Raw genomic sequence first — 12,901 nt, forward strand, 5'->3', positions numbered from 1 at the left:
ACTGAGAAGTTAACCATCCTTCCTCATAGTAAGGGTACATAAGATGGCTGACATTTTAAGACAGATCCTCTACTTCAGCTATTCTGATCCCACCAGTATATACACAAAGAGTATTCTGGTCTTTTGACCGTCCAATGGGGCAGAAGGAGAGGGAAAATAGTGCTTAAGTGGTTGGTGCACAACAACAGCAGTGCCAGCCTGTGTAAATAGGAGTGGTAGAAAGCTAGGCAGACATCTATTGTGCTACCCTTGGTTAATTTGTATCTTGCTGCTCCCAAACCCACAATGCCATGGAAACAGAGACTATCTCCAACATAATATAATATACAAAAAGGTCAATCCCAGATGACCCGAAGTGAGAATGACTGGAGTTAAGGCAGCTTTTGAGTGGAATACGTACCGCCTGGAGTTTCTCTGTCAATTCTCGGCGTCTGTTACGACATTTAGCGGCTGCCAGCTTGTTCCTCTCTCTCCTAATTCTTCGTTTCTCCTCTTCCTCAGGTGATAGCTGTGTCCAGACAAATGAACAACAGTGTAAGTTTGGGCTGACAGGATAGAGGGCACCTTTTCAAACAAACAACAATATTAAGAGTTATGCCTCATGGATTTCATGGCACCTTTAAGCTCATCAGACAAATTCTTACCGAGAGTATTTCACCCATGATAAAGCAACCTATGACCACAAGTGCCCTGTCTCCAGAGCTTAGTGAAGCCAAGGCTCAGAGAAGGAAAATGTAAGAGTGGTTTTTTAGACCAGATGGATGAATGAATGAATAGATGACAGACAGACAGACAGACAGACAGACAGACAGACAGACAGACAGACAGACAGACAGACAGACAGACAGACAGACAGACAGACAGACAGATATGTATTCGCGAACCACTTTCAGAACACGGCCAAGAAGCCCGAAAAACCCACAACAACCAGATAGATAGATAGATAGATAGATAGATAGATAGATAGATAGATAGATAGATAGATAGATAGATAGATAGATAGATAGATAGATAGATAGATAGATAGATAGATAGATAGATAGAGAGAGAGAGAGAGAGAGAGAGAGAGAGAGAGAGACAGACAGACAGACAGACAGACAGACAGACAGACAGACAGAGAGACAGACAGAGAGACAGAGAGACAGACAGATGATAGATAGATAGATAGATAGATAGATAGATAGAGAGATAGAGAGATAGAGAGATAGAGAGATAGAGAGATAGAGATAGAGATAGAGATAGAGATAGAGATAGAGAGAGAGAGAGAGAGAGAGAGAGAGAGAGAGAGAGAGAGAGAGAGAGAGAGAGAGAGAGAGAGAGAGAGAGAGAGAGAAGCAAGATTTGTGGCCGATATGCCACTGGCTTTAGAAAATACAAGCAGGTTGCAGATACTGAATTCGAGGTTGGCAGTCACAAATCTGTTGATCCTGAGCCAGTTATGTTGGAAACAAGCAATGAATAATTTCAAGGGAGCATCATGGCCTCAGTGTATTATAACACTACTACTAAAGCCACAGAGAAAGAGAACTACCAAGGTGGTGGGAGAACAAGGAAGTGAAGAAACTAGAGGAAGATTAGGCAAGAAAACACTGAAATCTGCAATCAAGGCCAAAGACGTGGTAGAAGCTTGGAGTCGTTTCACAACTTGAGTGGTTTACAAGGAAAAAAGCACAGGAAGGTGTTGCAAGCTTCTCTGTCTTAAACAAACCATCTGCCTCTTCCCATATGAAAACACTCATTAACGGAAAAGCCTGGATTCAAGGTTGTTGGGGCAATGCAAACAGCCCCTCCAAGTCACAGGGGCTGCGTTGTTTGACATACTGTAAATTGTAAGAACTACGTCTCCCGCTCTGATTTTTCACGATAGCACGTTGTACTTCCTGAAACATCAGGCAAACCTCACTAAAGAGATGAGTGTCAGAGAGGCTGAACAAGGTATCATTATGCTCACATTGGAGAGAAATCACAGCTCAGAAAGAGGCCAAAGCACTGTGGATTGCAGAGGAAAGGGTGGGAGTTAACATTATCTTGGTCTGAATTTAAACTTTTTCTTAAAGAAAAAATATGAATCTGAGGCAATTCCATAGGACCACCACTGCCAGCCACATGGGAAGCCAAATGATTACTGCACTAGACATCCACCATAAAAGCATTATTTGTTTAGATGCTCCTGTTTTTTTGGCAAAAGCAGCTGAACAAAATGGGAGCCAAAGCTGGTATGACTGAGATTATTTCAGTCCTGATGGTGGATTTAGGATATGGACACCTTAGATGTAACAATTACTAGCAGCCATAGCTTTTTATAGAAAAGCCTTAATGAAAGCATTACTGAAATAACTAGTTGTTGCTGTTGTTTCTAGACAAGTACTTAACAAACTGGCTGCAACTGGAGAAAGGTCAAGAGGGCATAGAAGAATGTGGAGAAAAAAAGCTGAGAAAGAAGAATAAGACAGATGACAGAAGAAAATCAGAAAATCTTTTTTTAAAAGAAAGAAATACATGAGTCAACCAACAATCTCATACTGAGCTTCCACTTCTTTATGTAAGTTTAGATATTTTTAAGGTGCTTTGAAAAGTTTTTAACTAATTATTTTTAATAGTAATATATGTATAATTGGCTTTTTAATGTCATAATTTATCGTGTTTTTAACTGGCTTTTCTTTCAATAATTTTGTGAGCCATCTTGGGTCCCATAATTGGAAGAAAGATGGAATAGAAATAAAATAAAATAAAAAATTTGAGTTAGTCAGACATCCCAGCATCTGAATGGCATATTCTGCTCTGATAAACCTTCTGTATGGATTAGAGCTAGGCCCAACAGCTAAGTCATCAAGTATTTTAGTTGCAGTGCATAACAAAATTGATACTTTTTTATTAATACCTTTGGAATCCACTGATTTTGATAGAACTGCCTCTGGAAAAATCCCCGCTAAGAAATATAAGTTTCAGGAGAAACATTACATGAAAAGTTCCTGTTATAACTTTTAACTCTACAGAGAAGTGTTCAGTGTGTTCCAGACTTGTTACCCAAGATTCATTCATTGAAGATGTTAGGGACTAGAACGAAGTCTGGAATCTCTATGCATACATGCTCTCTTGCTATATATAAGCTGCAGCTCCTTGATATAACTTTTATGAACCCCCTCAGATTAAGGGACCTACACAAGCTAGCACTCTCTTCAAGGAAACCTATGAATCTGAAAAAGAAAGGCTCCATCTTCAACAATGGTGTTCTAAGTATGGAGTCATGTCTTGGAAACTGTGCATTTAGTTCCACACTCATTCAGGTAATATGTTCAATCATTTTGACCATTGTAGTTACCTGCTCATCTCTTCTCCTTCTGCCCACTGTAGTACCAATGGTTTTAATGACACCAGGTCTCTGAAGCGCTGTGTGTCCAGTAATAGAAGACAGATTTGGCAGCGCATGGCTGTAGGGATGTGAGCGCGAGTAGGCACTTGGCATGGAGGTGATCACGGTGGGCTGGACCATCCACTGCAAGTCTTGGCTGGTGGTGATGGCGTTCAAAGTAGGAATGAAAGCGTTGCTCGATCCTGGCATATCTACCCTGAATTTCTAGGAAATGCAAAGAGAAAGAGAATCAGAAAGAAATCAAGAGAACCACCACACTCAGCTAGTGCTAGTAGCTGAAGAACACAGTATATTAAGAGAAGCTGCCTTCTAGCAAGTTACATTTGTTGGATATCTGTAGCCCATTGCCTGTTTTTGATGCTTAATGTTTTGAATTGCTGGTGCTAGAGACTGAATCCAGGACTTAAAATGTTTAAAGCAAATTTTTACAAACCCTAACCTTTCTGGTGTATATTCTCACCTGGGTAAATATAACGTGGTGACCTGGGTGATCAGCAGTAAAGCTGACAACCCACTTTCTCCATATGGAGACAAAATGGCTTGAAAATCTTACACTGTATACCATGCATGGGGGATGTGTAGCAGATGCTGCTGAATGACAGTTCTCATCATCTTTCATCACTGACTAAGGTGGAAAAGTATTGCTGACCAACAGCACCAGGACAGTCTTATGTTCTCCACTGTTGCTATAGTCTATGCCATGGATCTGGGCTTGAAACAACATGGGGGCACCTAATTTTATTCAATAATCAATATTTATGTACCACCAGGCTGATTCTGACTAGAGATAGGGGTATTCGAATACGAATATCCCCCCACAGGTGCAGATAACGAGGGTCCAGCCAGACTGACCACTCACCTGTCCGTCGCTGCTGTGGGCTTCACAATCCCTACCTATCACTCCGGAGCTTGTGATGGATTAGCCACTCCTGGCAGAGAGGCTCATCATCCCACCTTCTGCCAGGAGTGGTTAATCCATCACGAGCTCCAGAGTGATAGGAAGGGATTGCTGAGCCTGTGGCAGCACCGGACATCTGCACCTGTGGGGGATATTTGTATTCATATGCAAATTAATTGAATGTGTATGCAAATACGAATCCCCCCCCATCTCTAATTCTGACTCACTGCAACTCTCCCAGGGTATTCTAGGTACTCAGAACTGATCTAATAGTCCCTTCTTCTGGTAAAAGAATTCTAAGCTCAGTAATTAAGGGGATGGCTAAGTCTTTCACTGTCTTTAGCTGCCCTGGAGGCACATGGATTCCAGTCTTCCAAGCTTGCCAGCTTAACCTGGGTTCATTTGGAAGGGGAATAGTTTTTGAACAATTGTACAAGTTATGCCTTTTACTTAGCTTTTGAAAAAATAAACATACACAAATTATAGAAATGAGTATCTTTACATATGCAAAACTGCAGTTAAATTTGTTAAAGTATCTGAAAAATTCATAGTTTCACCTTTTTCAAATAGTACGTAAGTAAAGTTTTATTGTGCGGTCACAGACCTGATTGAACAAAGATAAAATACATAAAATAAATACATAGTATAATATATAATATGTATATATTTTCTGCACACTTTCATCTTTAATAGAGTGACTCTATTAAAATATGGACTCCTATTTTATCTTATTCTGAGGCTAACAACCTGGAAAAACTCTATACAAATGTCTTTGTCACATCATTCTAGCTCAGCTTTTGTTCCTCAATCCCCCCAAAAAAGAAGCACAGAATTTTCAGACATGCCAAAAAATGTGATCCCTATTTTACACATGTGAATTTTCCACTAATTTGCCAAAAGCCAAGAGCCTAAGATGAGTGGCTTAAATATAGGAGATGCTTTCTGATCCTCTTTTTCATTAAGTATCCTGCAATATGTACATCACAACTTTCTGTCAAAATGTAGAAAACAGATTTCAACCAGATATGTGATTATACCAAGTCGATCAAAGACTTGGAGACACAGCATTCATTTGCATTTCACTTGTTTGAAATAATCTAATCACAACACTATCCTATGAAAAATAAATTTCACTGAATTCGATGCAATCTCAATTCACTATATAAATGAAATTGTATAGGATTATAACGTAAAATTCAGTTGATCCTACCTTTCTCCCAATATAGAAACCCAAAGTGGCTTACAAGTTAGTGTTAACCAAAGCCAACCCCCTGCAAAATACAACTAAAAACTAAAAACCACAAGTTATACTATTAAAACTCAGTTAGGCTTATTATCACTTGAAATAACTGCTATAATATTAAAAGAACTTCTCACACTGATGCACAATATATCTTTTATAATGTGCAGGCTGTTGTTTATATGGGTCAGGGGAGAGGAAGATATAAAATCCACCTGCCCTCCCTCTAAGAGTGAAGTGATGAGTGGAAGATTCTACCAGCCCCATCTACCATCTTTGTGAAACACTAGAGTGGATGGGAATAAATCATAGAGTCACAGAATACTAAAGTTGGAAGGGGCCTATAAGGCCATCAAGTCCAACCCCCTGCTAGATTCAGGAATACAAATGAAGAAAAGTGAGGAAAAGAACTGACACAAAATAGGTTTGGACATCTACCATTGATCCCATTGCAAAATTCCAGCAAGCACTTCCACTCAAATTTCCCCATTGCCAAAGTGCAATGTGGCAACTGGCGGCGGGGGGAGGGGGAGGAATATTGGCGAATTTTATATTGGCAACGCTACAGTATTTCTGAAAGAATACAGCCAAGGAATATCCCTGGCCACTCGTTCTCCATCTGAAAGGAAAAGAAAAAGGTGACCCTTAAGCAATCCCTATGGCGTATGGAACTTGAGCACACATATACCACAGTGTGCCTACCATACGATGGACATCTGTGCATTTTGAAAAACAGCCTCTGCCATGCTATGTACTGTACTCAGCAGCACATGCACCTCTTTAATGTCTCTGCAAAAGAACTTAAAGAGACATGGATTTTGAGATGATGCCAGGCTTTTCAAATTTTAACCTGCCTTTTTCTATATTCCTTCATTATTTGTCCCGGCTTGAACAATTCTTTGCTATTTTAAAAATGCCTTTATATGTTGCAAGCAACTTTAAGAACCTCTTGGTCAGGAGGCAAGGCAGGGCAAACAAATCCATTTTGGAAAGAAGGGTGGGAACGCTGTACCCTTTTCCACCAACAGGACACAGGATTTTCCCCTGTGGTCTCAGCAAAAGGCATGCATAAGAATGGTGTTAAAGTGAAACATGAAGATGCCTCCCCAGCTGCAGCAGCTTTATGTGCCTATATTTTAATAATACCCTATAAAACATGTTTGAGGATTCACATCTGAAAAATTCCCTGCAGCTCTTTGCGCTGTCTAGACAAAACAAAGCAGTAGCTTTTTAAAAGGCACTAGGTAATAATCTCCTACAAAATTAAAAAGGAAAAAAAAAGAATGCTAGTACACCTTGTTTCCAGACAGAGATAAATCCATCTGGATAGTTTGCTGGCACTAAAACGCCTGAGGAATTGAATCAAACAAAAACAAAAGGCAGTCCCTCAAGGGGAAAAATATAGAAGAAAGAATGCTTTTGTCTAAGAAGGGAGCCATTCAGGAGCCACACAAATATCAGATTAGCCCTATATCCTATCATGTCCCAGTGCTGAGGATTTAAACTCATTAACTAAAAATGGTCTGCTATCCTCAGGAAAATATCCACACCCATTTGGCCAGTGAAGTGATAGCAAAAGGAGGGGCAATTGTAAGAATCATCCTGGTAGATCAGAACCAAAATCTATAAGAATTCTTGTGCCAACTCCAATTGCTAGCCCCAACCAGAGCAAACCTATAGGATCAATCATGTTATTGCAAGTTGACACTTTTGTAAATCTTACTGATTCAGTGGGTCTACTTCAGGTGGGGCTAGCAACGGATCCCAAGCTTTGTTTCCTAAGGAATTCAGTAAGGTAACCCTAGAAATTTCACAAGCAACATACAGAGAAGACAACCATTGATTTGCTAGTTGTCCCATGTATTTGCTGGAAGTTATTTTCTTAATTGCTGGAAGACAGAGCTGTCCTCTGAGAAATAATCCGAGAATATTCACTGAGCACAAGATTATTCCTTTTAATTCAAATGAGACAAATTTAAAACTTGGGTTATATTTCAAGAACTATGTGGGAACTCAACATTTTGAAAATGTGTATCTACTTTTGCCTTTTTCCCACAACTGTTATCATTCAAAACCTTGAGCAAGATTTCTTTACAAAAGCATAAGATGTTGCTGGTTAAACATGTGATGTACATAAGTAAAATTTAGAGATGTTAATAAATCTGAATTCTTAAGTACACTTAACGATTTTAATTGGTTCCAAAAAACACATCACTATGGGAAAACATCGCTAAGTGAAACACATTTTCCCATAGAGATGCATTGAAAACTGGATAATCTGTTCCAATAGGAACGGATTGCCGTCCTTAAGCGAAAATCGCCATAGGAAACATCGCTAAGCGATACAATGTTTCCCCATTGGAATGCATTGAAGCCTATTCAATGCATCCCAATGGTTTTGTGATGTCCGTTTTTGCTATTTTTAAAGTGTCTTAAAATGTTCAAAAACTGCTTTAAATGCTTGGAATCATTAGTGCACCTTCTAAAACGTGTGCAAACTTAATTTGGCTTTGTTCTGAGTCTTCGTTAATTTTTGGTGAATTTTCCCCCCATTGAAATGCATTGAACCCAAGTTTGACAGCTGTCAAACGGGGACTTCAATGCATTCCAATGGGGGAGAAAGAAATTCACCAAAAATTAACGAAGACTCAGAAACTGTTTTAAATGCTTGGATCCGTTACAGCAGTGGTCCCCAACCTTGGGCCACCAGATGTTCTTGGATTACAACTCCCAGAAGCCTTCACCACCATCTCTGCTGGCCAGGATTTCTGGGAGTTGAAGTCCAAGAACATCTGGAGGCCCAAGGTTGGGGACCACTGCATTAGAGCACCTTGTAAAACATGTGCAAACTTAATTTGGCTTTGTTCTGAGTCTTCGTTAATTTTTGGTGAATTTTTTCTCCCCCATTGGAATGCATTGAAGTGCCCGTTTGACAGCTGTCAAACTTAGGTTCAATGCATTTCAATGGGGGGGGGGGGAAAATTCACCAAAAATTAATGAAGACTCAGACCAAAGCCAAATTAAGTTTGCACACGTTTTAGAAGGTGCACTAACGATTCCAATCATTTAAAACAGTTTTGAACATTTTAAGACACTTTTAAAATTGCAAAAACGGACATCGTAAAGCGAAACAGGGGACCCAAAATGCATTCGCTATGCGAAGCATGGTCCCGAAATCGCTAAGCGAAAATCGCCCATAGGAAACATTGTTAAACGATGCAGAAAATTCTTTTAAAAAACCCATCGTTAAGTGAATACATCATTAAACGAAGCAATCGCTAAGCAAGGCACCACTGTATTTGGATCAAAGGAAGGGCCTAGTAAAAATGTTTGCCATCTATAGTTATATACTAGAAGTGAAGAAAACTTGAACTTTGCTTCCAGTCTTATGCCAAAGCCTGATGGTCCCCATGTAAACAGAAGAACATTCTCCATAACCAAATAAACCTATTTAACAGATAGTTGCCAGCAGCCTGTTCAGCATCATACTATAAAGTGCTTGTCTGATTAATATGAACCAAGGAGTCTTATTCAGCTAGATGCTGGAGGCTGTTAAGTGCTTACTACTGTGGGTCCAAAGTTAAGAAATACATAAGTGCTGTCTAATAATCTTCATGCATGTGTTTTAGATAATGAACTAGGTGTTAAGAGGCAACGTTGGAGCAACATTACCTTTCAAGTATGTTGTGCCTGTCCTAACATCTATGACTAATAGTCAGGAAGAAATTCATATCAGCCAGGTCACATATATTATAATTTCCCACAAATCACCTACACAACTTTTCAAGCAAGTTTAATCTCATATCACCAAAATTTGACTTCTTTTCTTTCAGATTTAGAATATGTATCATTCGCTGAATGCAGTACTTGGCCATTTCAACAGAACTATAGTGCCCAAATCAAGGCAAGCAAGTATGCTATTCTATTTTACATTGATCAGATCTCACCCAGGATACTATGTCAAAGTTTAAAAAGGAGACAGAGAATCTGGAAAATGACCAAAGGAGGCTGATCAGCATGATAAAAGGCTGCAGATTAAGCCCTACATGGCACAGTTGAGGGAACTGAATGTATTTAGCCTGGAGAAATTAGACAGAAAGGTGAGCATGACACCCATCTTCAAGTATTTTGCAGGCTGTTACATGGAAGATGGGTTTTGCTTGTTTTCTGAAGCGCCAGATAATAGGGCCCAAAGTAATCAAAGGAAATTTCAACATTAGGAAGAGCTTCCTAACAACAAGAGTTGTTTTTCAATGAAATGGAGGACCCCAGAAGGTGGTTTTCTGACACCGGAGATTTTTAAACAAAGGTTTGATGACCACCTAGAGATGATTTAGCTTGGGATTTACTGTTTGCGCAGTAGTCTGGATTCAGTGGTCTCTCCCAGACCTAGACTTTTATAATTCTATTATTCTTCTATGATTCCTTACAAAGCTGATTCCACTAACAAGAACATACCTTACAACCATTGAAAAAGTTTCTGGTACACAACCTTTTCAGAGGATGTTTATTGTATCTCACTCTGCTTAGGGATTGCTTCACTCACTGAGATATTTTATTTGAGCAGGACAGCTACAACGGTTCAGTGGAGTGCTCTCGCTGATCATTTGCAAATAAGCAGAGAATCTTGTGACATCCACGGAGAGTCCTACATCCTATCTGACATAACTGTTAGTAGATTTTAGCCAGAAGTCTTGTCATCTTTAGTGTGCCACAGGTTTCTGCTGTTTTTACAAGGGAATTGGAATCGGAAAACACATGCCTGTATACAAATGTTGTTTCCATACTTGTATACAAAAGAAGGTTGTGTGCTTTTCTCTTTTATGCCATGCATGCACTCCAAGCCCCAAACCATACAAAGTACTGTACGAAAATAAATGGGTATGGAATTTTGGACAATATTTTTCCCTTGTATGTGAAAACATCACATGTGAAACAGCTTCAAACCTCTGATTCTGTCCTCTTAGGAACAGCTTACCTATGAAATTTGGCTGTGCTAAAACCTCAGATTATTTCTGGATTCAGCAAAGCTTCTGCACCTTCTGAGGAATACAGATAACTAGTCAGTTCAAGACAGCAGGTCACTGGGAGTTGGAGAACATCAAAGTAAAGAACATCCACCATATTCCACAAGAATGCTGTGCAAAGAAGTAAGCACCATCTCCATTCAGTCACACTATGAAGCAACAAATACCATTTAATATAAGAGATACCAGTGGTGACTAGATCAGAGGAACCAGCAAAGCCTTGCTCATTACACAATACTACAACGAGTTTCCATACCACTTTTCAGCACACAGAGTACTTTTATCGTTATCTTATTTATCACCACAGCAATCCCATGATGTTGGTTAGAATGACTCCACCAAGGCCAGCCTATCAGCCTCATGATGAAACAAGGCCTCCAAAAAATCTAAACCCAGCATGTCTTCACTACATGAGAAGCAACTATCTTTTAGAGATTCTTTTAGTTAACTGAAAACACAAATAGGTGACTAATGAATTATGGAATAAATCTAACTCTGTGAGCTAGAAATAATTATCTGTCCCAGGAACCACCATACCACATGATGTATCAGTCTGCAAGGACATGGCACGGGGGTTGGATGTTGGGATAAAGTGAATACAATGAAGGCCAACTCATATGCTCCTTTAGGCTGAATCCTGTAGGACATTTTCAAGGTAAGTAATATCATCAGGGACAGTGTGAGAGTACACAATATATTCTCTTGATTCAATGCAATGTTTATTTGTACTACAAGTGTCATTTTCACAAAACATGCTATCATTACTAATGCTGCAATAGCTGCTGAATAGTCTTTTAGGGGTACAGCAACTGCATTGATGTTTTGATCCCCAAACAATATGTTCTAATCTAAGAGAAAGTTGTAGCTTCTATCCGAAGGGAGAGAAAATAGATAATTACATAGGAGAAGGTGCAGGATAGTAGAAGTCATAAATTTACTCTATTGTGGATATAGCTGACATAGGCTACAAGGAATTCATGGAACAAATTCTTGGGCTGACAGTGAGATGTGTACTTGTGATGTGTACCATAACTCTTGTATTGCTCAAGAGGAAAGTCGGATTTTTTAAACTCTTATAAAACCATGTGGTCATTGAAAGAAACCATGTACCACTCTATGCTGATGTTCTTTTCAATGTGAAGGCTCAACCTGGGGTATATAGTACAGTAATAACAAGAAAACCTTGGAGCATTTTTCTGTTTCCACATCCGAGAAGTTACCAAGCGCACATTCAGTTCACGATTCCAGGCCAAGTTGAATCCCAAGATCCCTCTTTTGGAAGTTCAGCTGTAAGTAGCATTGCTGCTCATGTGACTGAAAGAGTAGGAAGCACAGCTGCAAGGAAGGTCGGGTATAGGGAACTGCGGCAGAGTGGCCTTCCGGCGGCAGCCAAGAACACAGCTGCAATATTATGTATGAGAAACACAATTGGTTAGACTAGGGATAAGAAGAGCTGGCCACTTGCCTGACCAGACAATGATGCCGGAACATCTACTGCCTCAGAAAGGTAAAGCTTAAGGAAGAGATTCAAACCTAGAGAGCAACATTGATACCATCTAGTGACAGATCTAACCCCCCAGAAGTTTTTTTTTTTCTACATAGCTCCCCAAAATGCCCCTGCCAGCATAGCACAATTAAGGAGCACAATTAAGTTCTTTTTAGGGAGAAAGGTGGATTGACAATATTCTACAGACAGAATTTTCCCTGTCAAGTTCTTTTTAAACCCAGTGATGCAGGCCACATGGCCCTCTAGATATTTTGGACATCAGCTCTCAAAAGCCCAGGCAGCATGGCCAACAGTTCAGGGTCACAGGAACACAATCCAAAATATGTGAAGGGCCAAAGATTTCGACAACCCAGTTTAAACCCTTGTTAGCAGTCAAGAGCTGGCTGGACAGTTTGGTGGTTTAAGTACCTGGCTGTGGAGCCAGTGGTGGGGAGTTCAATTTCCCACTGTGCGTCCCAGGAGAGCTGGACTTTGTGGCTTTGGGCAAACTGGACAATCTTAGGTTGCCTCCAGAAGAAAGGAATGGGAAAGCACTTCTGAGGACTATCTCCCTAGACAAACACTATAAAGGGTCTCCGTAAGTCAGAACTGACTTGACTACACATTATTATTATTATTATTATTATTATTATTATTATTATTATTATTATTATTATTATTATTATTATTATTATTATTATTATTATTATTATTATTATAGAGAGCTTAAAGAAAGAAATATGAAAGGACATTTGACACATAAATAACTGGAAATGATTGAAATGGAATAAGGAACACATATTCAACTTTTTGTGTGGGGCGGAATCATTTGGGCCACCTATTGCAAAACAATACTGGCTTTAACCAGCAATGCCTC

The 12,901-nt window shown here is 39.5% G+C and overlaps 1 protein-coding gene across 7 annotated transcripts in view; it reads right to left on the minus strand.

The window, feature by feature from the left end:
* Positions 1-12,901, minus strand: part of FOSL2 (FOS like 2, AP-1 transcription factor subunit) — a 29,591-nt gene that overhangs the window by 9,163 nt on the left and 7,527 nt on the right. For all 7 annotated transcript variants that reach the window (XM_020793110.3, XM_072991284.2, XM_020793105.3 and 4 more), the window contains exons 2-3: positions 3,323-3,577; positions 401-508 (exon numbers count right to left, since the gene is read on the minus strand). In XM_020793110.3, coding sequence (XP_020648769.1) covers positions 401-508; positions 3,323-3,562 — 348 coding nt within the window. In that variant the 5' untranslated portion in view covers positions 3,563-3,577. The remainder of the gene's footprint in view (positions 1-400; positions 509-3,322; positions 3,578-12,901) is intronic.

This window comes from Pogona vitticeps, chromosome 1, assembly GCF_051106095.1.
Source record: "Pogona vitticeps strain Pit_001003342236 chromosome 1, PviZW2.1, whole genome shotgun sequence".
Lineage (NCBI taxonomy): Eukaryota > Metazoa > Chordata > Lepidosauria > Squamata > Agamidae > Pogona > Pogona vitticeps.